Source organism: Haliotis rubra, unplaced genomic scaffold (genome assembly GCF_003918875.1).
Source record: "Haliotis rubra isolate DU_JTF1 unplaced genomic scaffold, ASM391887v1 Scf239, whole genome shotgun sequence".
Lineage (NCBI taxonomy): Eukaryota > Metazoa > Mollusca > Gastropoda > Lepetellida > Haliotidae > Haliotis > Haliotis rubra.
The window spans coordinates 1,124,105-1,151,255 of record NW_025766436.1 but is presented as its reverse complement, the minus strand read 5'-3'; the positions used below and the strand labels follow the sequence as shown (position 1 = coordinate 1,151,255).

The window sequence follows — 27,151 nt, the reverse complement described above, 5'->3', positions numbered from 1 at the left end:
ATTATTAGTATCGAACTTCTGAGGGAAGTTGCCATGTGTTGTGTCAGGATGTGATGTATACTAATATCAAGAATACCCAAATTCTTGTATAGAATTGCCTTTAAACAGAGAAAGAGACTCAGGAATTTAAACTCTAGTAATCCATTTAGACATCAGATATGTTCTATCCACAAGATCCAGGGAGCAACACAGCTCTTGCCTGCTAGCTATTATGTACATGGAATTTACATCTCCGGCCTGGAACTTAGGCCTAAGAGAACAGTCCGTCTGACATTGTACAGAGTATTCTTTGATTTGCTGTTAAGAACCAACAATAATTCCGGTCTTATTTAAGATGCCAGATAATAAAAAAGACTTCTTCATGTGTGTGTACCCTTGTGATATGATTGTGTATGTTTGTAGTGACATGGTGAGAGCCCCTGCAGTGTGACCAACACGATGATATACTGGTGTGCAGTACTGGTGGCTGGCAGTACTGGTGGCTCAGGGCATAACTGGCTGCATTCATTAATGGGTGTGACAGTCAGGGCATAGCATCTCAGCATCCTCACCGACCTGTGTACATTCATTAATGTCACTAACACACCTGTCAGTAAAGTCCCCACAGTCATCCTGAAAGACCTCTCAGTAAAGGAACGTAAGCATCTCAGCATCCTATGTTACTGAAACATGTGACTGTTCCCTGTTATATACCTGTCAGTAAAGTCCTCCTGTTCCCTGCAACATACAAGTGTGGTTTGCTTTTCCCAGGTCTGGAATAGTTTTAAACAGTACACTGTTATAGATATCTATGTTATATCAGTGATATTATCTGGTGATAGATCAGCAACAGGAACATTTACAAAAGTCCATTAAACTCAGATCTGTCTGTATTGTGTTTCCAGAGACACTTGTTGGTGTCAGCGACCTCCGTCACTGGTGGGGGACAACTTGTTGGTGTGCCACTAGCTGGTGGGATACAGTATGACATCAACTTTAACGCACAGAATGAAACCATCTCTGTGCCCAATATCACCGTGCAGCACACACTTGAAGTGAGTACAACATCACAGCTGGTTGTCTTACAACTGATTATAATGAATGCTGTTATAATTTATTATATAGTATATATATGGTTATGTCAAGAAATTCCATCTGACATTTGTGTTCAACCAATATCTTGAAAATTATTGGTTCGATTGTTTTCAAGTTTGGGTACCATCAAGAATTACAGCAGTTTATATATTTGAACTTTGAAAAGCTGGTCGACCAATATTATGAAAACTATTGTTAGCTTTCCTCAGATTTTTTCACTTATTAGTCAGTAGGCTGAATGATTATTTAGTCAGTAAGTAAAAAGGTTACATTTAGTCAAATAGTAGAAAGGTTACATTTAGTCAAATAGTAGAAAGGTTATATTTAGTCAAATAGTAGAAAGGTTACATTTAGTCAAATAGTAGAAAGGTTATATTTAGTCAAATAGTAGAAAGGTTACATTTAGTCAAATAGTAGAAAGGTTACATTTAGTCAAATAGTAGAAAGGTTACATTTAGTCAAATAGTAGAAAGGTTATATTTAGTCAGTACGGAGAATGGTTTATGCTCTTAGTTAGTAGACACGTTATTTGGTCTGTAAGTAGAAAGGTTTGTTAGGTTTAAGAGGAACAGTTTGACCAAAATGAAAAGTTTGTTGGCAATGGTGACAGAAATGAACAGTTAAAACACCATTTTTCTGTGTTCACTGTGAAAATCAATTCATTGTTTGATGGTGCTTAGTAAATAAATAATTTGTTGAATACAGCTGGGAACAAACAAAGATTATTGTCCCCAAAATGGTCCCACCACCAAAAATCAAGTGGATGCTCACATAGTAGCCAGTAACATCACCTTCAGCCAATGGGCATATAATAGGCAGTAATAGTTTTTCTTGGTAATACTGATACAAATGGGTTTTTGAATCTTATTTGACATTAATAGGCCATGAGCCAGGAGCTGAAAATTGACATTTTGGTACCACTCAGAGGGACCAAAAGTTTTAGTGTTTTTTATATTCCTTTATGTCTCTATATATCAAAAAAGTATGATGGACATCTCTATTGGTAGCTCAGATTCAGGATGAGGCTAAATCCAAGATGGCAGAAAAAAACCAATTTTATTTTTAAAATGTCAATTCCAAGCTTTAAACATGAGTAAAGTTCAACAAATAGGTTGGAAATGAAGAAAGGGAGGTAAAATGGTGGTAACATGATTAAAAAGATTTAATTAATATCAAGTTGTGTTATTTGATGCCTTTAAATCATTGTTTTTCCTGATTTTGTAAGAGTAAAAATTGTAAGTTCAAAGAACCTTTTCGAAAACTCATTATTTCATTTATTCTGAAGACAGCTCTTTAACTTCAAAGAGTGAGAGCACCTATAAGTTCCTTAAATTGGTTAGTGATAGTCACACTGTTCTGCATCATAAATATCAGCTTCATCATCAGTGTCACTCTTCGGCATGTCCTTGCATGCCATGTCGTCACAAGTCTGGTTCTGAGTAGGGCTTCCACGGGTACTTGAGTACTCGAGGACGAGTCGGGTTTAGCTGGACTCGAGTCCATTTTCTAGGACTCGAGGACTCGAAAAGGGGAGATAACTCGAATTATTGGGTTACATTGACAGACTGTCTGCCATGTGCTGAGCATGAGCGGCCGTTCACGTCTAATATTAAGATAAGATATAACTTTATTATCCCGGAGGAAATTCTTATACATCCAAACTGTCTCAACACATACATCCAAGCTACACAATTCACAAAAATATACACAATAATTACATGCACAAAACAAAAGCTATTTACACAATAAATTGATATAATTCAATTAACCACATAGGTAAAGAGGCTGAATAATTCTAGTTGTCATCACATGGTGATAATTCAAAATATTTGTTGCATTCACGAATACTTGATGGTATGAAAGATCGTCGAGCTCTGTTTGTTTTGAGGGAAGGTAATCGACAGCAGCGTCCAGAAAGAAGTACTTCAAAATGGTGAGATAAAATATGTTAACTATCAAATCAAATTTTAGTTGCCTTTTTGACAATCTGGCGCTCATAGATAAAGGGAATATACTCGAATTTTTGTCGGCAGTATTAACAATTTTGAAAAGTTTGTTTTTTTTGTGATCAGACAGGCCCCATACCAACATAGAAAATTGTAGGTCAACACACTTTGAATAAAGGTTTGATAAAAACTGTCATTACGGTTTTGTCAGTGCCTTGACGATAATAAGGTTCAGAATCAGAAATTAGGCCAGTAACAGTGGCGTCATCTGCGAATTTCACAGTAAACAAGTCATTTAATGACAAGTAACAGTCATTGGTATACACAACAAAGAGTACGGATGATACAACACAGTCCTGTGGAGCTCCAGTAGAGGTTGAGAGGAAAGAAGATTGATAGCCATTGACACTGACATACTGAGTTCTATGTACCCTGAATTCTTTAACCCATCTGATAATGTTTTTATTAACTCCTAGATTAAGTAGTTTACTCCTCATAATTTGTGGCTGTATGGTATTAGTTGTTACAAGTCTGCAGATGTGAGTAATTATTATACATCGTTTGAGATTTCACTTCTTAAAATGATTAGGTAACTATCTTAACAGACATGGAACGATAAAAAATCAAATGTATTTTGAGTACTCGGGTCCGAGTCGAGTCTCACCCATCGAGTACTCGAGTCAAAGAAAATGGACTCATTGAAGTCCTAGTTCCGAGATGTCACAGTGCATTTCAGTCCATTGGTAAGGCATTGACAACTTGGCGGTTTGCAGACTGTTGTGCACTTGCAAGAAATGAACTCAAGAACAGCATCTGGAGCAAGAAATCCTGTCATCCAGCTAATCTCTGTTTCACCATTTTCTTCCACCCATCCATGACCATCTGTTGCCTGTGAAGTTGGATATTCAGGTTCCAGACAGTTGTACCATATTGCAGCTTGATTGCTCTCAGGATGTGCATAGATAGACAATCAAAGCAAGGTTGCTACAGTCCACTCATTCCCAAGTTGTTGGAAAGCCTCTTAATATTCCTTTGGGTAAATTTGGGGGTTTTTTGGCAGCCATTTTGGATTTAGCCTCGTCCTGAGTCTGAGCTAAGAAAATTGAGATGTCCATCATACGATTTTGATGTCTAGAGACCATAACAAGTTTATAAAACATAAAAGTGTTTGGTCCCTCTGAGTGGTACCGAAATTTTTTCTGGCTTATGGCCTATAATGGTGTAACACCAATTCTTAAACCTATTTGTGTTTCTGTTATGGTATTTGTATATAAGCAAATGGCTCAAAACTATATATAACAATGCTATTATTTTCCTAGAGTGTACAATAATCTATTTCCAGTCACCAGTTTTTTTCTTCACTTACAATTGTTTATGATGAAAAGTATATTCAGGGGTGGAAATAACCCATTGCCCGACGCCCGAGTCCAGTGTTTTTTTCTGTCGGACAAGCAAATTTGTATATCACACTGTACCGGTGTCCAGTTGACTTTCCAATGTTAATTATGTTGTTTATTTTAAAAAATCAACAAGAAAATCGGCCAGTATAGTGGGAACATTATCAGGGCAAGTGATTTTACTTGTGCCACTGTACCAGAGTACACTAGCAATTGTAAAGTTATTTCCAGCCCTGATTTTCATGTTTTAACAATATGTCATTGTTATAATATATCAAACATTTGTCCCTATATGTTGATGTTTTGTATTGTCTTTTCAAATAGCTCAACTTACATTATGACCTTTTGTTGTACAGTTCAGGGGACCTAGGCTTGTGTTTATCAGGACAGAGTTGACTCACCATGCCATTTCGCCTTGGACAGATCTGTTTAATGTGACGTTGTTTGAGAGGGTTGGGCCGGGGTTGCAGGCCATACTCGGCAATGGCTTTGTCCCAGGGGTGTTTCACCCAAACATCACACACAATGGCCGCAACTCCATCACCTGGCAGCAAGCCCGCGTTCCAGGTAGGTCATCATGGCAATATGCCAAAATCTCAACAAGTTCTGCTTTATTTTCAAAACTGTCAACAGTGATGATGAAGTAAATGTTTCCAAGACTATTCCTCGAGTACATTAACAGTAAAGTGAAATATGTGTAACTGGAATCGAAGTAGTCCAAATTATTGTCAATACTGACTGATATATTGAACTGTACATCAGTACTTGTTTGTCTGATCCATCATTACTTGTTTGTCTGATGTATCAGTACTTGTTTGTCTGATCCATCATTACTTGTTTGTCTGATCCATCATTACTTATTTGTCTCATCTATCATTACTTGTTTGTCTGATCCATCAGTACTTGTTTGTCTGATCCGTCATTACTTGTTTGTCTGATCCGTCATAACTTGTTTGTCTGATCCATCATTACTTGTTTGTCTGATCCGTCATTACTTGTTTGTCTGATCCATCATTATTTGTTTGTCTGATCCGTCATTACTTGTTTGTCTGATCCATCATTACTTGTTTGTCTGATCCATCAGTACTTGTTTGTCTGATCCATCATTACTTGTTTGTCTGATCCATCATTACTTGTTTGTCTGATCCATCATTCTGATTTCATTTTGTTTGTCTGATCCATCAGTACTTGTTTGTCTGATCCATCATTACTTGTTTGTCTGATCCATCATTACTTGTTTGTCTGATCCGTCATTGCTTGTTTGTCTGATCCGTCAGTACTTGTTTGTCTGGTCTGTCATTACTTGTTTGTCTGATCCATCATTACTTGTTTGTCTGATCCATCATTACTTGTTTGTCCGATCTGTCATTACTTGTTTGTCTGATCCATCATTACTTGTTTGTCTGATCCATCATTACTTGTTTGTCCGATCTGTCAATACTTGTTTGTCTGATCCATCATTATTTGTTTGTCTGATCTATCATTACTTGTTTGTCTGATCCATCATTACTTGTTTGTCTGATCCATCATTACTTGTTTGTCTGATCCGTCATTACTTGTTTGTCTGATCCATCATTACTTGTTTGTCTGATCCATCATTACTTGTTTGTCTGATCCGTCATTGCTTGTTTGTCTGATCCGTCATTACTTGTTTGTCTGGTCTGTCATTACTTGTTTGTCTGATCCATCATTACTTGTTTGTCTGATCCATCATTACTTGTTTGTCTGGTCTGTCATTACTTGTTAGTCTGATCCATCATTACTTGTTTGTCTGATCCATCATTACTTGTTTGTCCGATCTGTCAATACTTGTTTGTCTGATCCATCATTATTTGTTTGTCTGATCCATCATTACTTGTTTTGATCCATCCGATGTTTGTCAATACTTACTTTTGTCTGATCCATCATTATTTGTTTGTCTGATCTATCATTACTTGTTTGTCTGATCCATCATTACTTGTTTGTCTGATCCATCATTACTTGTTTGTCTGATCCGTCATTACTTGTTTGTCTGATCCATCATTACTTGTTTGTCTGATCCATCATTACTTGTTTGTCTGATGATCCTTGTTTGTCATTGCTTGTTTGTTTGATCCATCATTACTCCATCATTACTTGTTTGTCTGATCTGTCATTACTTGTTTGTCTGATCCATCATTACTTGTTTGTCTGATCCATCATTACTTGTTTGTCTGATCCATCATTACTTGTTTGTCTGATCCATCATTACTTGTTTGTCTGATCCAATCTGTCAATACTTGTTTGTCTGATCCATCATTATTTGTTTGTCTGATCCGTCATTACTGTTGTTTGTCTGATCCGCATTACTTACTTGTTTCATTGCTTGTTTGTCTGATCCATCAGTACTTGTTTGTCTGATCCATCAGTACTTGTTTGTCTGATCCATCATTACTTGTTTGTCTGATCCGTCATTGCTTGTTTGTCTGATCCGTCATTGCTTGTTTGTTACTCTGAACAGTCCATCATTACTTGTTTGTCTGATCCATCATTACTTGTTTGTCCGATCTGTCAATACTTGTTTGTCTGATCCATCAGTACTTGTTTTTCCGATACACTGAACAGTCAGTCATGTTTTACAGCCAACAGCAGTCTGCTCCTGGAGTACTTTGCAGAGCCCACTGGAAACAAGGGTAAATTGCTCCCCCAGGGCTTCAGCTACTATCCCAGTGTTATCACATTTTATGATGTAAGTTTTTCCTTTGCGTCTTGATATCAAACATACTTTGCTCAATTCCAGCAAATTATGCAAATATATTCATGTTAATACATCCCTCCTTGCTACATTAATAGACAGGCATCATTAAGAGGACACAGTTTCCTACTTCAAAGGATCAAAATATTGTGTTCAGTGAGATATTGATAATATTCATTTTGATAATAAAGCAATCAAGTCATATAAACAGTTATAAATAGCTGCTTATACTGTGCCAATATTGGTGGTAAATGTGGGTTTATTCCTCCCACATTGGATTCTTACCACAAGCAAGACAATCTCTAATACATCTGAGTTATTCTGCTTCAACAAGTTTATCTTCAAGACATCTTTCACTCTGCCACTGTACAAATATATAACCAAATTGAAAATCAATACAAAACCACTATTTGATTGAGGTTAACTTTCACTCACCTGTAACCAATGTTTTTGTATGGAGTTAATATGATGTTTTCAGGTTCAGCTTCAAAACCAGTTTTTTCATAAATTTAATCAGTGAGCCTAAGACGTTATAACTTGCAGAATGTTTTTTGCAGACAATTTATTAATTTTTATCTTTTGCTTGTTTTATAACATCGTGCTCAGCAGTATTTCTAACTGTTTTAGAGGACAGTACACTTTTTTTTTATCATGTCTCATATCCTCCCATTAATTGGTTGGTCCATACCTGTTGGGTAACTGTTCAACTGTTCACCCATTAACCCACGTCCATGTTGTCCTGATAGTCTGTGTCCTAGTAGCTTGTGTTCCGTGTAGCTTGTGTCCCAGTAGCTTGTGTCCCAATAGCCTGTGTCCTTGTGGTCTATGTTTTTGTATATTGTGTCCCTGTAGTTTGTGCTGTTATATCTGCAGTAGTCAGAGCCCTTACGTTTGTGTTTTCAGACGAGCAACTATCCGAGGGTTGTTGAGACTGAGACATGTATACAGAGGACTGATGAAATAAAGGAAACAGTAAGTGGTGGCTAAATCTCACACAAAGTTCCACACTTTTTGTCATAGTTTTGACCAAAGTACACATTTGTTACTTGTTTCATTGATCTGCTTCTGACCCATTCTAAAAGGGTATGGAGGACACAGTAGTTATTTATGAATAGTCCTATATTGTGTGACAAGAGTGTTTGTTTGTTATCATGGTAAATGGGCATCATTTTCAATGAGAAACAAGGAAAATAAAATTAAAGCATTGCTTAATTTGATCAATTCATGCCATGGTCAGATGCCAAAGGAGCTGCCCATTGGAATACCATACATGACCTGGGGGCTTTCTTAAGTTCTGTTATCTAAATGACAGCCTTTTGGGATCTAGTCAAGTGTAGTCAAGAGGACCAGTATTAACCTGACTTTGAAACATAATAGCAACCAACTCCATTGACACACTCAATCCTTGGACATCATTTACTGGGTGCCACTTCTCAGTTGGGAGAAATATTAGCAGACGTTACTGAATAAATGTTCTATATAAACCTACACAGATCCCCTTGACCTAAATATACCAAATATGTTTCCTGCCCTTGGTTGTACAACCAAACAACTAAGTAATACATTTATGGCTTTCCCTTTGAAACAAAATCATGCTATTTGCCTCATGTTTTATAAACCTTCCAGAATGTTTGGCATATGTATGTCTTCTTATTCTGTGGTCTGTGTATTTCTCAGGTTTACTGTAAACTGTTGATGTGTTGTAGCTGCTGTACCAGCACGGTCTGACAGGTCTGGGCTTCATCTTGGGGCTCATAATTGGGATCCTCATCATCATCCTCATTGTCTTCATCCTGCTTAGGTTCTGCAGGAACAAGGGTTGTCTGGCTGCTGTTTCCCCAGGGCCTGGCAGTGAGGTCAGTACATATACGCTGTCTCTTGCAGATTACATGTAGATGATGCTCTCTGGCTTGTACTGGGCACTGTTCAAAGTAATTCAGCAGCCATATTCAACAAGCAATTGCTGAAACCTGCATATGATTCATTTTGCCTACAATTTTGCTGACAAGAGCATAGACCATGATTGATTCCCTCAGTGTTGAGCAGCCCTATGAAGGTTTGCAAGACACTGAACACATCTGAAGAAGGTCATGTGGTGCTTGTGGTTACACAGGATGTACATGTAGTTGAAGCTGAATTTATGTTTACAGAAGAAGAAATTCAAAGAGAAGGGGAGGAAAATTGTAATGGATGCCAAGGCAGCTATGAAGAAAGGATTCAATACAATAAAGGATTTTAGGTTAGTTTACATTTCTACTTTGCTTAAGTTCATTTTAAGCATTGTTTAAGACTTGAAGTTTAAAATGGTAAATGTATGTACTTACAGAAACAAAGTTTGTTAATTTACATTTCATATCACAGCAAAACTTTCATAATGCTTAAGCCTATGGTTAAGTAGTTGTTGATTGCAGGCAAATATCTGGTGTTCAATAAGCAACAAAAGCTGTGTAGTGAGTGTGTGGAGATGTATATGTTGCAGCTTGCTGGCCGTGGACGAGAGCATCATCCTCATCTTGTCGCTCAAGGAGAAACTGCAGATGTACAGAGAGATAGACAAGTGAGGCCTCTTATTCCTCTGTCTGTACACAAAATTCCTTTGATAGACCTGCCTATTTCTCTGTAATATTCCCTTGTCTTGCATAACTCCATATGTCTCCTATATATTTCATTCTGTCCCGAGAAATGTCCTATACAACACTCGTGTCTTGACTCCATTACTTGTATGACACCCATGTCCTGTATGACACCCCATGTCCTGTAGGACTCCCCATGTCCTGTATGACACCCCATGTCCTGTATGACTCCCCATGTCCTGTATGACACCCCATGTCCTGTATGACACCCCATGTCCTGTATGACTCCCCATGTCCTGTGTGACACCCCATGTCCGTATGACTCCCCATGTCCTGTATGACTCCCCATGTCCTGTATGACACCCCATGTCCTGTATGACTCCCCATGTCCTGTATGACACCCCATGTCCTGTATGACTCCCCATGTCCTGTATGACACCCCATGTCCTGTATGACACCCCATGTCCTGTATGACTCCCCATGTCCTGTATGACACCCCATGTCCTGTATGACTCCCCCATGTCATGTATGACTACCCCATGTCATGTATGACACCCCATGTCCTGTATGACACATGTCCCCATGTCCCCATGTCCTGTATGACTCCCATGTCCTGACTCCCCATGTCCTGTATGACTCCCCATGTCCATGTCCTGTATGACACCCCATGTCCTGTATGACCCCATGTCCTGTATGACTCCCCATGTCCTGTATGACACCCCATGTCCTGTATGACACCCCATGTCCTGTATGACACCCCATGTCCTGTATGACACCCCATGTCCTGTATGACACCCCATGTCCTGTATGACACCCCATGTCCTGTATGACACCCCATGTCCTGTATGACACCCCATGTCCTGTATGACACCCCATGTCCTGTATGACTCCCCATGTCCTGTATGACTCCCCATGTCCTGTATGACACCCCATGTCCTGTATGACACCCCATGTCCTGTATGACTGACACCCCATGTCCTGTATGACACCCCATGTCCTGTAGGACTCCCCATGTACTCCCCTGTATGTCCATGTGTATGACACCCCATGTCCTGTATGACACCCCATGTCCTGTATGATGTCCTGTATGACTCCCCCATGTCCTGTATGACACCCCACCCCATGTCCTGTATGACTCCCCATGTCCTGTATGACACCCCATGTCCTGTATGACTCCCCATGTCCTGTATGACTCCCCATGTCCTGTATGACCCCATGTCCTGTATGACACCCCATGTCCTGATGACTCCCCATGTATGACTCCCCCATGTCCTGTATGACACCCCCATGACTCCCCATGTATGACTCCCCATGTCCTGTATGACACCCCATGTCCTGTATGACACCCCATGTCCTGTATGACTCCCCATGTCCTGTATGACACCCCATGTCCTGTATGACACCCCATGTCCTGTATGACACCCCATGTCCTGTATGACACCCCATGTCCTGTACACCCCATGTCCTGTGACACCCCATGTCCTGTATGACACCCCATGTCCTGTATGACACCCCATGTCCTGTATGACACCCCATGTCCTGTATGATGACACCCCATGTCCTGTATGACACCCCATGTCCTGTATGACACCCCATGTCCTGTATGACTCCCCATGTCCTGTATGACACCCATGTCCTGTATGACTCCCCATGTCCATGTATGACACCCCATGTCCTGTATGACACCCATGTCCATGTCCTGTATGACACCCCATGTCCTGTATGTCTAGGCACCCCATGTCCTGTATGACACCCCATGTCCTGTATGACTCCCCATGTCCTGTATGACACCCCATGTCCTGTATGACATGTCCCCATGTCCTGTATGACACCCCATGTCCTGTGACACCCCATGTCCTGTATGACTCCCCATGTCCTGTATGACCATGTCCCATGACACCCCATGTCTGTGTGTATGACTCCCCATGTCCTGTATGACACCCCATGTCCTGTATGACACCCCGTGTCCTGTATGACAACCCATGTCCATGACTCCCATGTCCTGTATGATACCCCATGTCCTGTATGACTCCCCATGTCCTGTATGGCACCCCATGTCCTGTATGACACCCCATGTCCTGTATGATACCCCATGTCCTGTATGACACCCCATCTCCTGTATGACTCCCCATGTCCTGTATGACACCCCATGTCCTGTATGACACCCCATGTCCTGTATGACTGACACCCCATGTCCTGTATGACTACCCCCCATGTCCTGTATGACTCCCCATGTCCTGTATGACCCATGTCCTGTATGATACCCCATGTCCTGTATGACTCCCAATGTCCTGTATGACTCCCCATGTCCTGTATGACACCCTATGTCCTGTATGATACCCCATGTCCTGTATGACTCCCCATGTCCTGTATGACACCCTATGTCCTGTATGATACCCCATGTCCTATATGACTGGTAAATTTGTAAACCAAAGTATTAAGAATAAACCTACTTAGTATAGTAGTTCATTAAAAAGCTGTTAATTGAATTTATGACTTTTTTGGTATTTTCCTTCATTGTTGAGAAATAAAATTGATTCTAAATTGTGCAATTTTGTCATGGACTTTTATCCTGTGGTCATTCATGGTGTAGTATTATAGTACAGCAGCTCTATGAATTTACACTGTAGACACTGTAGATGTGTCCGGTCAACTTCATTGCCAACTTGTCTTGCTCCTGCAGCCTTGACATCCTGTCCACCATCCACGTGGACACCGACATTGAGAAGGAGCAGAATGAGGCATCTATTCAGACTTCACAACTGCTGATACAGAGTCTCAGACACAATGGCGACATCAGTCCACAGACAGAAAACAAGGTGGTCACAGACTTCAAACATCGTCTCCAGGAACTGGATCGGCATTTGGAGTCAGAGTTTAAGAAGGCAATGGAGGATGTGTACAAGGACCTCAGTGCTAAGAACAAGGTGACTGCTTGCTGAACTGTAGGAGCAGTTGACACTGCCATGTGTATTAATCTACCCTGTTTCTGATCTTGTTGTCATGTTTTCTCTTGTGTAACCCAGATCTATACTTCCGCAGATCTATACTACATCTATTTTACAACAGCTGCCATGCCACGGGGAGAGGAAAAGCATATAGGAATTGTCTTGTGTGAATATTTCATACTTTGTTTAATTACTTTTGTGAGCTATGATAGTAAACGTCATCACTGAAAAATATAAACAACTGTTTACTTTGATAGAGTTCAGAAGTTGTGATGGGCAATATTTTACAGATGTTGTATGTAGCAGACGTACAGGAGACATTTTGTACTGGACTGAGTGGATGTATTGCTGCACAGATGAACTGGATAGATATTAAATTGTGTAAATTTACTTAATGAATGTCGTACTGGACATTCCTGTGTGGATCTGGGGTTAGAATTGGTCATTGTGAGGGGCAACCAAATGGACAGGGTTGTCAAGCTTGTGACTTGGTCCAGGGTACATCAGCATGCCCTGATGTCATTGATCTTTGCTAGGAATATTGATCACTGGATTGTCAGGTCCAGAGTAAAGCAGAAATATTGCAAACAGAAAACTGGAGATGTTGTGGTGGCCAGATGTGTCTGACATCTTTAAGTGTGTATTGCAGGAACGGTTCAGCACAATGATGGCCCGACACAAGCAGGAGAAAGCAGATGCACTGAACATGGCCAGGGACTCCACTGATGAGGTTAGACAGTTACGTCTTTATTCACACTATGTTATAAACAAAGGAGGTTTGGGTTGGAACACAATATTTTTATGCTGTTATGTGTTGATTCCCAAGTTGCTCGAGTTAACCAGGAATCAGTCTGTACAAGAACTAGGTGTGAAACCAACAAACAGTCACATATAACTAAGATCACAAATAACTACAAAGCAGTACAATAGAGTGGCATTTCACATTCCAAGGTAATGTAATCCAGCAGTGATTATAGCAGGCAAGGCAGTGATGGCAATAGTCACCTTTCTGCAACACCTAGTAAGTCCCAGCTCCCCCAAATGAACGTAATGAATATCATTGCCTGTAACTAGTCCACCCTATCATTGGCTTTATGTAAGGTCTCTGACTCAGGTATGCCAGAGTTTTGTAATATTACAATGTTTCATGAATGAAAAGAGAAACATTATGTAAATAGTCATCAGTCTGGTTTCTACGTTGGCTCTGTAGTGTATACTGTAATATATGTCAATAACCCTAGTGATGATGGATGACACTTACAGCCTTAAACTGTGGAGCATGTATGTTATAGGACCATGTGATGATGCAGTGTATATTTCTGTCTCCAGGAGAAGGAGGCTCTGCTGTCACTGTTGGATCAGCAGCACCAGACGGAGGAGAATGAGCTCACCTACATCCTTGCACTCGAGCAAAACGAGGAGGCAGAAAAACTGAGAAAGGTTGGACTCTATATAATGTAAAAGTGAACCACTGATTCCTGTAGCAGACATTTCTGAAACAAGATATGAAGATATCATCAAACATTTACCAGAAACAGGACTGGTTTTGATTAGACATCAAGATATGCATGAGAATGGATAAACTGATTGGCACCGTGTATATTTTGCAGGAGTTTGCTATTCGGAAACGTATGGGCATCAAAGAAGAACAGCAGCACTTTCTGAACAACACATGTGGCACGGGGAAGTTGACTGCACAACAAGCTGACTGGCTGCTGAAGGAGCATACAAAACAACAGGAGAGGCTACAGCGCATGTACGACGAGGAGATCTCACGTCAGAGGATGCTCCTGGAGGAGAAACTAGCACGACGAAGGGCTCTGGCACATGCAAGTGTAAGTACACCCTGACATTCTCACATACTGGCACTGTTTTGGGGCATAAGCTTTCTGTTCTGAAGTTGAAATCTGAAAATCTTTTGTAGTCATATTTCTTCTGGCAACCAGTCATAACATATATATTTCATGATCCCCACTTTTCTGGGGGAGAATATTATACACACATACATATAACTGCCACTGTGTTTCTGCAGGAGGGGCAGGAGGATGATCACGTGGAGATGCTCAACACGATGGCAGGACACCAGGTCACCGCTATACAACGGATAGGCAAGTGAGTGGATGGGACTTCAGTCAACTTATCTGCCTTCCAATTAGTGGCTTACAATAGTGATGGGCAGTAGTAGTAGTTGTGTGTATATATGAGTGAGTCATATATAGGTAGTTTGATCAGTTGTTACCATGGTTACCCAGGAGAGAGTTATTAAGTGAGGCACAAGCAGATGGGGGCCTGTAGCTAATACTTGTCATTTGTTACTATGGTTATCCAAGAGAGAGGCCCTAAGTAAGGCACAGGCAGATAAGAGCCTGTAGCTAATACATGTCATATGTTACTATGGTTACGCAAGAGAGGTCCTGAGTGAGGCACAGGTAGATGAATACCTCAAGAAGGTAAAGGAGGAGATGCTGACTGTCAAGGACAAGATGGAGAAGGAAAAGGGGAGACAGGAAGAAGAGCTACACAAAAAAGCTGAGTCAGCGCAAACAGCAGAGACTGTTGGACAAGAAGAAACAGCAAGACCAAGAAGTTCAGGATTTCATCAGCAAGAGTACGGCCCAACAAACAGACAGCAGTATTGGTATGTTCTCTTCTAGTGATATTTCATCTTGATTATAATTCCTCACACATCATGTGATGATTTGGGAATAGTTTGATTACGAAACAACTGGAAGTCTGGTGTGGAGATTTTCTATTTGTAACACAACTATTTCTTGCAAAGAGAAAATGATAGGATAACATTGAAGGTGAAATCATCAAGATGGGATACAGCTTTCCTGAGATTGAGTGTATCCACAATATTTGGAGTTTTGTTATTGCAGTTCATGGCTGATTAGGTCAAGGTCCTTTAACTGAAGGACAGATCATTTATGTTTAAAGTAGGGTGAGGTATGGTCTTTTCTGAGATCTACAGCTAATTGTTGTATTTATCTAACTTCAGATCCAATAGCATTTGCTGAAGGTTTGCTGAAACTCAGATCACATCATCGTACAGAGTTAAGTGACCTTGAGAATGATATTGACGGTGAGCATTTTCATGAATTGGAGGAATCAAGGAACCAAATTGCATTCACTGCCAGGACAGAACTAAAGGACATGGAGAAGAAGCTTCTTGCTGACCTGCAAGGGGAGGGTAGGTACCTTAAAGTATATATCATATAGGGTGGTATATGGTAGGTTTCTAATGGTGTATATATATAGGGTGGTATATGGTAGGTTTCTTAAAGTATGTATATAGGGTGGTATATGGTAGGTGTCATATAGGATACATACAGGATGTTATTTGATAGCTGTCCTGTAGTATATTAAGGGTGTCAAATGTTTTGGTTTGGGTGTTGTTTAACGCCACACACAGCAATATTCAAGCTGTATGGTGGTGGTCTGTAAATAGTTGTGTCTGGACCTGACAATCAAGTGATCAACAGCATGAGCATCGATCTACGCATATTGAATACGATGACATATGTCAACCAAGTCGATGAGTTTGACCACCCGATCCTGTTAAAGTCACCGCTCACGACAAGCATGGGTTACTGAAGGCCAATTCTAACCCGGATCTTTAGGGAGTTGTCATGTAGGACATACAGGATAAGGTGAATGTCTCAAGTTTATTACAAATTTCTCTCTTGCTTTCTAAAACCACATTATGTATTCAGTTGTTTTATTTTTTGCTTAACTGAAGGAATGAGTGAAAGTCAGATGAATAAGTTCCTGAAGGATCATGACCGAGAACTGAACGACCTGTTGCGGCGGCAGGAGGGGGAGAGGGAGAAGCAGAAGGAGAAGCTGAAGGAGGCGCTGTTGCAGAGGCAGCAGGAGTGGGAGCAGCGCAGGGCGCAGGAGAAGCAGGAGCAGGAAGAGCTAAGGGAGCATGAGGCCAAGGGCGTGAAGTGAGTGCAGCACACCGGACGCAACCTGAAAATAACACTGAACTCTGAAATTCATTGTAAGAAAGCTACTCAAATTCATTATGACCTTGTACCTTGACATGACAGTCATGCAGATAGAAACTTATTCATATTCTCTCATTTTGTCCAGCAAGCTGATTAACAGCCAGATGTCAATTTCTGAGGCTGAGAGAGATCGCATCTTGAAGGAACATGAAAAACAGATGGTACAGCTAGAAAATAGGTAGGTACAGTACAGGTATCTTTTACATACATGTTATTAAAGTAAAGTCTGTACAATTGATAGAATATGCTGTATTTTAATGTAGCTTGACACTGAACAAGCTGCGTCAGAAGAGAATGTTGGAGGATAAACTGGCACAGAGAAGGGCGCAGCAACTCGAGAAGCTACAGCAGAAACAGGACACTGAAATTAAGGTGAGTTGGAAGTGAATAGCATCATGATCAGACGACAAAATAAAATAATGTCATTATCAGAGTAATGTATTTAGTAGATGTATCTGATGAAGAGGTAGACAACAGTAATTTGTAGCTTGAAGTCAGTAGATGTCAGCTGATGAAGCAACAGTAATGGGTAGATGTTGGTAGAAGCAACAGTAATAGGTAGATGTTGGCTGATGAAGCAACAGTAATGGGTAGAAGCAACAGTAATGGGTAGATGTTGGCTGATGAAGCAACAGTAATGGGTAGATGTTGGCTGATGAAGCAACAGTAATGGGTAGATGTTGGCTGATGAAGCAAACAGTAATGTTGGCTGATGAAGCACAGTAGATGCTGATGAAGCAAGTAATGGGTAGTGGCTGATGGCAACAGTAATGATGAAGCAACAGTAATGGGTAGATGTTGGCTGATGAAGCAACAGTAATGGGTAGAAGCAACAGTAATGGGTAGATGTTGGCTGATGAAGCAACAGTAATGGGTAGAAGCAACAGTAATGGGTAGATGTTGGCTGATGAAAGCAACAGTATTGGGATGAAGCAACAGTAATGGGTAGATGTTGGCTGATGAAGCAACAGTAATGGGTAGATGTTGGCTGATGAAGCAACAGTAATGGGTAGATGTTGGCTGATGAAGCAACAGTAATGGGTAGATGTTGGCTGATGAAGCAACAGTAATGGGTAGATGTTGGCTGATGAAGCAACAGTAATGGGTAGATGTTGGCTGATGAAGCAACAGTAATGGGTAGATGTTGGCTGATGAAGCAACAGTAATGGGTAGATGTTGGCTGATGTAGCAACAGTAATGGGTAGATGTTGGCTGATGAAGCAACAGTAATGGGTAGATGACTGCTGATGAAGGGTAATGGTAGATGTTAGCTGATGAAGCAACAGTAATGGGTAGATGTTGGCTGATTAAGCAACAGTAATGGGTAGATGACTGCTGATGAAGGTAACAGATGTGGGCAGAATATGTTTTTATCTGATTCTCATTTTTGTTACAGAAGCACCGTGGAGCTGCCGAGAACAATGGTGAAGAATCTGATGCTGCCACACATCGACAGGAGGCTGCCTTGATGAAGAAGTATGCAGTAAGACGGATCACAATACTGCAAGGTCATGAGCTGAATCTGGAGGAGGAACTGTCACAGGTTAGCATCACCAACAAACATATGTGGCCCTACACCAGTATAAGATAGGTTGCTAAAACTGCAGCCAAATTGTTTGTCACCTTTGTTTATTTTAATGCTCAGACAGAAATTACTGGGCATTCTGGAAGTACATTTTCACAAACACCAAGAATCAATTCTGTATCATTTCACTGGGATCAAACTGATTTCTCAACGTTTTTCTTCTGAAGATTCGGCTGGAGATGACAAAGGAGCGAGCATTTGCCTTGAAGAGCCAGGAGGAGAGACTAGGAGCCATGATTGCTGCCCTGCAGATGCAGAAAGCAAGAGAGGTAATGCATGACTGTATAAGCATAGGGTCATCAGGAGATGTATCACTGAGACTGTACAGTGAAGGAACAGACTGTGTTCACAGCATCGATCTGCTGTCTCCTCTAGGTGCATTATTGTTGAGCGGAATATTGTTAAGTTTCCATGTTCTTTTCAGATGGCCCAGATTGAAGAACAACAGAAGGCCATTAATAACCTCAAGGTGAACCTTATGGATGAGCTGACAGATCGTGGCGTCCTCAGCTCCCCAGAGTGTGAGCGTATCATAGAGACACACAAGGAGGTATGTCATTCACACCTAGGAAATATGTGTTGTACAGACGACAGTAACTGTGATCAGTTAATGGTATCCCTTTCATTTTTTTTATTTTTTTCATAATTTCTTTATTTTTGTTGCATTTGTACACAGTTGCACATGTATATAGTTGTCTATATAAACAAAAGGTGACAAGATGACCAGAATTTAGTAAATTGGTTAAGATGTCCGTACATTTTTGCTGTGTATTTCATAAAGTAATAATGGCATGTGAGTTCTTCCTGGATGTTTCAGAGACAGGAGCAGTTGAACAAAAAGCTTGACTCACAGAGGAAAAAACAAGAAAAAGTGAGTCCCTGAAAAATCTTATAGAAATGTAAGCAGTAGATGCTGAGATATGCCTAATGATAGCACCAATAATACATCTCACCATGCAGACTGGTGCTGTTGCAGTATACATGCATCTACATGTGAAACGATGGGCTTTCATCATATGAAGTGTGTTTGTCTTAGATGCTTGGTAGTATAACATAGTTATGAGCATATATTTGTAGGGCCTGCAGACAAGCTATTAGTGACAGTAAACAAATTCATAGAACATGTAGTACTGTATGTGTGTGATACTTGTGTTATTGTAGGCTATGCAGGCGAAACTTCAGGAGCGGCTGATGCAGAAGGAGCAGTCATTGCTGCAGAAGCAGGAGCAGGAGATGGAACAGATAATGCAGACAGCAAGATCTAAGACTGCTTCAAAGATCAGTCGTGCACTCCTGATGCATAAACAGATGTTGCAAATGGAACAATTCAGGTAGGGCTGACTTGGCATGGAGGTGATATGACTGTGAGAATCTTTGTTAGATATGTCGTACAGGCTGAGCAGATAGGTCATCATGATCTTACTTATTGAATAACGAGTGTATTTCTTGTGTGTTAGAAACCAGATGGAAAGGGAGACTACTCAAGTCCTGGAGGACATCCGACGTCAGTATGAAGTGAACAAACAGAAAGCTCTTCAAGACCAGGTAGTTGTATTTCTTGATGGACATTAGGTCACTGCTACGGCCATGTAAACACAGAGATATGTTAGACCCAGAATGTTGCTCATATGGTGGTGGCAAGTTAACTGAAAGGCTTTTAGATGAGATGAGTAACTGGAAGAACTAATTTCAGACTACTTCAGTGTCTGGGTCACAACACACCAAAATTTCATTCACATGTCATTGAAGGTTTATTATGATCATCATCATTGATGTGTCTAGTAGTCTGTGGATCTCCTGTACTGTTCCGCAGGTACATTCCAATCATCCATCTGTTTACAAACATCTCAGAGTGAAAATAAGCAGTGATAATATCTAATATTTAGAGATATTGAACTTGGTTTGTAAGCTCTGTTCAATCCCATAAGACTTGGTGTGAGTCTGTGTTCAATCCAATAAGACATGGTGTGAGTCTGTGTTCAATCCCATAAGACATGGTGTGAGTCTGTGTTCAATCCCATAAGACATGGTGTGAGTCTGTGTTCAATCCCATAAGACATGGTGTGAGTCTGTGTTCAATCCTTTAAGACGTGTTGTGAGTGTGTTCAATCCCATAAGACGTGGTGTGAGTCTGTGTTCAATCCTATAAGACATGGTGTGAGTCTGTGTTCAATCCTATAAGAAGTGGTGTGAGTCTGTTCAATCCTATAAGACGTGGTGTGAGTCTGTGTTCAATCCCATAAGACATGGTGTGAGTCTGTGTTCAATCCCATAAGAAGTGGTGTGAGTCTGTGTTCAATCCTACAAGACGTGGTGAGAGTCTGTGTTCAATCCCATAAGACATGGTGTGAGTCTGTGTTCAATCCCATAAGACATGGTGTGAGTCTGTGTTCAATCCCATAAGACATGGTGTGAGTCTGTGTTCAATCCCATAAGACATGGTGTGAGTCTGTGTTCAATCCTATAAGACATGGTGTGAGTCTGTGTTCAATCCCATAAGACATGGTGTGAGTCTGTGTTCAATCCCATAAGACGTGGTGTGAGTCTGTGTTCAATCCCATAAGACGTGGTGTGAGTCTGTGTTCAATCCCATAAGACGTGGTGTGAGTCTGTGTTCAATCCCATAAGACATGGTGTGAGTCTGTGTTCAATCCTATCAAGACGTGGTGTGAGTCTGTCCTGTGAGTCTGTGTTCAATCCCATAAGACGTGGTGTGAGTCTGTGTTCAATCCTATAAGACATGGTGTGAGTCTGTGTTCAATCCCATAAGACATGGTGTGAGTCTGTGTTCAATCCCATAAGACATGGTGTGAGTTCAATCCTATAAGACATGGTGTGAGTCTGTGTTCAATCCTATAAGACATGGTGTGAGTCTGTGTTCAATCCCATAAGACGTGGTGTGAGACATAAGACATGGTGTGAGTCTGTGTTCAATCCCATAAGACGTGGTGTGAGTCTGTGTTCAATCCTATAAGACGTGGTGTGAGTCTGTGTTCAATCCCATAAGACATGGTGTGAGTCTGTGTTCAATCCTATAAGACGTGGTGTGAGTCTGTGTTCAATCCCATAAGACATGGTGTGAGTCTGTGTTCAATCTATAAGACATGGTGTGAGTCTGTGTTCAATCCCATGGTGGTGTGATAAGACATGGTGTGAGTCTGTGTTCAATCCTATAAGACATGGTGTGAGTCTGTGTTCAATGCTATAATCCCATAAGACGTGGTGTGAGTCTGTGTTCAATCCCATAAGACATGGTGTGAGTCTGTGTTCAATCCTATAAGACATGGTGTGAGTCTGTGTTCAAATAAGACATGGTGTGAGTCTGTGTTCAATCCCGTGGTGTGTGAGTCTGTGTTCAATCCCATAAGACATGGTGTGAGTCTGTGTTCAATCCTATAAGACATGGTGTGAGTCTGTGTTCAATCCTATAAGACATGGTGAGTCTGTGTTCAGACAGACATGGTGTGAGTCTGTGTTCAATCCCATAAGACGTGGTGTGAGTCTGTGTTCAATCCTATAAGACGTGGTGAGAGTCTGTGTTCAGTCCCATAAGACATGGTGTGAGTCTGTGTTCAATCCTATAAGACGTGGTGTGAGTCTGTGTTCAGTCCCATAAGACATGGTGAGAGTCTGTGTTCAATCCTATAAGACATGGTGTGAGTCTGTGTTCAATCCCATAAGACATGGTGTGTGTCTGTGTTCAATCCTATAAGACATGGTGTGAGTCTGTGTTCAATCCTATAAGACGTGGTGTGAGTCTGTGTTCAATCCTATAAGACATGGTGTGAGTCTGTGTTCAATCCCATAAGACATGGTGAGAGTCTGTGTTCAATCCTGTAAGACATGGTGTGAGTCTGTGTTCAATCCTATAAGACATGGTGTGAGTCTGTGTTCAATCCTATAAGGCGTGGTGAGAGTCTGTGTTCAATCCTATAAGACGTGTTGTGAGTGTGTTCAATCCTATAAGACATGGTGTGAGTCCCTGTTCAATCCTATAAGACGTGGTGTGAGTCTGTGTTCTGTGTATGGTGCAGGAGCTGCAGTTTATAGCAGGCCTGGTGAAGGTGGGCGGGGTGCAGACGGAGGAGCTGGTGCTGGTGCTGCAGATGCTGCACCCGGGGAAGTCTCAGACGCAGCTGCAGGAAATGCTGGACAAGATTGCAAACAAGGATGCAGAAGCACAACCAAGCGTACAGTCAGAGTAAGATATACTAGAACCATAAAATACTGCTAAGAAATCTTAGTTTTACCTTGTGCTCTGCTGTCAGAACTGTGTAAATATATATAATCAAATGCATATTTTATCTGGAGTGAGTGAGTATGATTTAACACCGGTTTTAGCAATATTCCAGCAATATCACAGCGGGGGACACCAAAATGGGCTTCACACATTGTGCCCATGTGGGAAATCGAACCTGGGTCTTAGGCGCGACAAGCGAACGCTTTAACCACAAGGCTACCCCTTTTTTTATCTGGAGATAAAGCCTGAGATTTGTGTTAAATAATGAGTTGTATATGCTTGTACAGCAACTCTCTCTGGTGGGCGTGTTCGAGCATCACAGCTGGCATCCGGGCTATCCAGCAGACAGAGCTCCCTCCGCAGCAACCGCGGGTAGGTACCTTACTGGCATACCGCCTTAAGAACATGTCTGGGTGTAATCTGCACAAGTCTGAGTGATATCACCATGATCACATTATCAATATTACAGTTCAGCACCTTCCATCTATGCCCATAAATTCTGTGTTTTGATTTTATTACTGTCTGTAGTGAATTTTAATTTTTGTAATGTAAAAAACTGATTTAAGGAAAGTAACATTCATGAGATCTTACAGTTATTTTCTACATTTGATAAATTCTGTTTATTCATCAAATATAAAGAGAATTGATGAAAGGTTGTGTATCTGTTTTATTTTTTATACTGATAACAGGAAATTATGAAAACAGTGGACATGAAAATGTAAAGGAAGATTAGTGTTGCATTTGCAAATATGAATTAACTGAAAATGTCAGAAATATTAAGTTAGATTTGGGTTGTGTGTTAACTGGCAGATGCCTATTGCCAAGAAATTCAGCACTGGTGTGAACATCACTAGTTACTAATTACACACTGCTACTACTTACATCTCTACTGTGTTGTCAGATAGATCTAGAAGCCTTACCATCCTACTGTGTTGTCAGATCTAGAAGCCTTACCACCCTACTGTGTTGTCAGATCTAGAAGCCTTACCACCCTAATGTGTTGTCAGATAGATCAAGAAGCCTTACCACCCTACTGTATTGTCAGATAGATCTAGAAGCCTTACCACCCTACTGTGTTGTCAGATCTAGAAGCCTTACCACCCTACTGTGTTATCAGATAGATCTAGAAGCCTTACCACCCTATTGTATTGTCAGATAGATCTAGAAGCCTTACCACCCTACTGTGTTGTCAGATCTAGAAGCCTTACCACCCTACTGTGTTGTCAGATCTAGAAGCCTTACCACCCTACTGTGTGTCAGATAGATCAGATAGATCTAGAAGCCTTACCACCCTACTGTGTTGTCAGATAGATCTAGAAGCCTTACCACCCTACTGTGTTGTCAGATCTAGAAGCCTTACCACCCTACTGTGTTGTCAGATAGATCTAGAAGCCTTACCACCCTACTGTGTCGTCAGATAGATCTAGAAGCCTTACCACCCTACTGTGTTATCAGATAGATCTAGAAGCCTTACCACCCTACTGTGTTGTCAGATCTAGAAGCCTTACCACCCTATTGTGTTGTCAGATCTAGAAGCCTTACCACCCTACTGTGTTGTCAGATAGATCTAGAAGCCTTACTACCCTACTGTGTTGTCAGATCTAGAAGCCTTACCACCCTACTGTATTGTCAGATAGATCTAGAAGCCTTACCACCCTACTGTGTTGTCAGATCTAGAAGCCTTACCACCCTACTGTGTTATCAGATAGATCTAGAAGCCTTACCACCCTATTGTATTGTCAGATAGATCTAGAAGCCTTACCACCCTACTGTGTTGTCAGATCTAGAAGCCTTACCACCCTACTGTGTTGTCAGATAGATCTAGAAGCCTTACCACCCTACTGTGTTGTCAGATCTAGAAGCCTTACTACCCTACTGTGTTGTCAGATCTAGAAGCCTTACTACCCTACTGTGTTGTCAGATCTAGAAGCCTTACCACCCTACTCTGATGTCAACTAGATAACCAGTTTTCCTATCCTGCTGCACTGTCAGCTGCACCTCATGATTTTGGTCGGTCAGCTAAATATAAGAAAACAGGCTGAAATGTAAAGGAACACCCAGTCTGTCATTTGACAAACATAACCTAACTCTAGAGGCAAAGGTTTTGAGGAAATTGTCCCATTTGATTTCTTAAACTTTTATGGACAGTAGTGTGTTGTATGTGCCAGTGCTTAGGCATGCTGAAAGGTCACTTTCTATTCATCAGAAGTCCTAAAAAACGTCTTGGAGGAACCAAGAAGCGCTCCTCCCAACTGAGCCTGGTGTCCTCACTGAATGAAGAGAGTCCGCTTAACGATAGCCTCAAGAAGAAGTCCAGGATGAAGCGAGGTTCCCTGGGAGCACAGGGCGTGAATGTCAATGGAGGCTTTGAGTCTGATGACCATCCATCACGGCCAGGCTCAGCGATGCGAGGTGCCCCCTATGATGACTTCTCAAGGCGACAGTCATCAGGAGGGTATGAGTATGACTCGCGGGAAGATAACTCCAGGTTGAACAGGACTCGGGGCTCCTTGGGCGGCTACCAGCATAACACACCCATAGACGAGGAAGACTACGAGTATCCACGGCAAGATGCATATGGTGATGACTTCATAGGAATGGGAACCGGTCACAGCGTCGGCAGTAGAGTTGCAGCACCAACTGCACAGGGAAGACTGCCCCCGTTACAACCACAAGGAAAGGGGAAGAAAAAGGAAAAATTGTTAAAAAAGTTAGCTAAAAAGGAGGATGGATATGATGATTTGTTGTAGCATTGTGTAAGATAATGTATGTGGTAATGTTTTCCATGCAAATACTTATATAAAATTCAAGCATTAGTTTCTTTCTTTAAAAAGCAATCTTACCTTTGGAATTTGTCCAGTATGAGCATAATGTACTGTAGATGATACTACTCAAACTAGGATGAAATTAATCCTATGCAGAAAAGTTTGAGGTTCCTTAATGTTTCCAAGCCTGTTTTCAGTATTCGTTGTTGGAAAAACATACAGGGGCATTGGCACCACTTTACATAACATACGCACAAGACGTATTATATCCTTTTGCAACGTCCCCTAATGGAGAAATCGTGACATGCTGGATCTACGTTCCAGTCAACAGATTCCATTGATTTCACCTATTGACCATGTTCTGGGTGATACATGTGTTTGCACAATAACCTAAACTTGTGTCGCTTTTATTGTATGAAATGCACGTTCAGCATGGCCAGTAAACTCCTGGCTTAGAATCAACTGCACAAATATTAGCATAACATCATTGTAATGGATTACAGTTGAATAATCAAGTTTGCCAATTGCAACCATGTTTCTTTACGACTGTTATAAGTATACAGCCTTGTGATTTACAGTCCTTACCAACTGAAGGTCTTATTTGTTTTAATATTATTGTTGACATAACCGTTTTTGGTGAATAAAACATGTTCAGTAAAAAATTACTAAAAGTAAGGTTTATTTTGAAATCTGTTGCATGAAGATCAAAATGAAGTCCTGTATCATATGAGAAGTACTTCTGATACAGTTTACTATTCTTGTTATGTAGACATGTGGTACGTACAAGAGAATTGGAATTCATGTTTGTAATGATACGTTACTTTATCAGTATCTGATGTGAGAGTGGGTCCTAATAGTCACCTCAACAAGTGCATAGGGTTCACATGCTGCTGCTTCTTCTTCATGAATGCTTCCTTAACTATATATAGCGTTGACATGTTGACCTTCTCACAAACTGAAACTAGGCATGTGATGATTGTAACTAATACTTCCTGTTCACAAAGTCATATTACATTGAGTATATTTTCAGGAGCCCAGTGTAATCCCTGGTCTTAACTCTTCTTGTCAAGTCCAACTCAGGAACTTTCAATCTGTGATGAAGCTTGTTGTGATACCATGTGCTGATTCAAGATGGCACAACACTTGAAGTTGAAGGCCTCTGCCCTCTTACTTATATTTGCAATTGAAGTCTTTGTTAGTGTGCAAGCTGTTCATCTTCATTCTGTTACTGTCTTGTACTTAATTTTATAGTAGATCATACATTTCTAATAAATATATTTTACTGCAGAATTTCTGTGCATGTTGTTTGTTGGTGACCTGGAAGAGATCAACACTCACCTTGTCCTGTTTGTATCAGACAAGATCGAGGTGCAGGGATGCAGCTCAACATGGGCTACATTTGGTCAGCAGCTGCACTGTTCAGCAATTTTGAGGATAAGAAATACATGTAGAACTTCCTTTATCACTTTTATCCATCTGTTCACTGAAGCTCCACGTGGGGACGTGGCACAAGTGATGTGGAAGACAAGTACTAAATGAGGTCATTGCAAGACATATACCCATATCCTCATATACATGTATTAATAATCCCAGAAACATTGCAAGCACCTGAGATAATATCATTAGTTCACATGGATCTATAAACTGTTGTCTGTACTTATGCTTGCCAGTGTCTTATTGACTCATGATGGATTTGGTAAGAAGTGGTCTTCATCCTGTGGGGTAAATTCAGCATCACAAACCTCAGTAAGATCCATTTCCTGACCCGTGAACATCTGGGCTAGAATTGGTCTTCAGCAACCCATGCTTGTTGCAAGAGGTGACTAATGGGATTTTGTGGTCAGCCTTGCTGACTTGGTTGACACATGTCATCGTATCCCAATTGCATAGGTTGATGCTC

At 40.9% G+C, this 27,151-nt stretch overlaps 1 protein-coding gene across 1 annotated transcript; it reads left to right on the top strand.

Moving 5' to 3' along the window:
* The first annotated feature begins 334 nt into the window (after positions 1–334).
* On the top strand, positions 335–26,541 carry LOC124278508 (limbin-like). The gene is given in 28 exon segments (XM_046714209.1): positions 335–409; positions 885–1,034; positions 4,774–4,984; positions 7,018–7,124; positions 8,034–8,102; positions 8,837–8,986; positions 9,281–9,369; positions 9,610–9,687; positions 12,387–12,630; positions 13,301–13,381; positions 13,981–14,091; positions 14,262–14,486; positions 14,684–14,764; positions 15,057–15,173; positions 15,175–15,289; positions 15,650–15,841; positions 16,391–16,598; positions 16,747–16,839; positions 16,925–17,033; positions 18,058–18,204; positions 18,414–18,515; positions 18,671–18,796; positions 19,064–19,117; positions 19,408–19,577; positions 19,704–19,791; positions 22,281–22,447; positions 22,774–22,858; positions 26,282–26,541. Coding segments are annotated over 28 exon segments (3,561 nt in total). The 3' UTR covers positions 26,399–26,541.
* Positions 26,542–27,151: the final 610 nt, after the last annotated feature.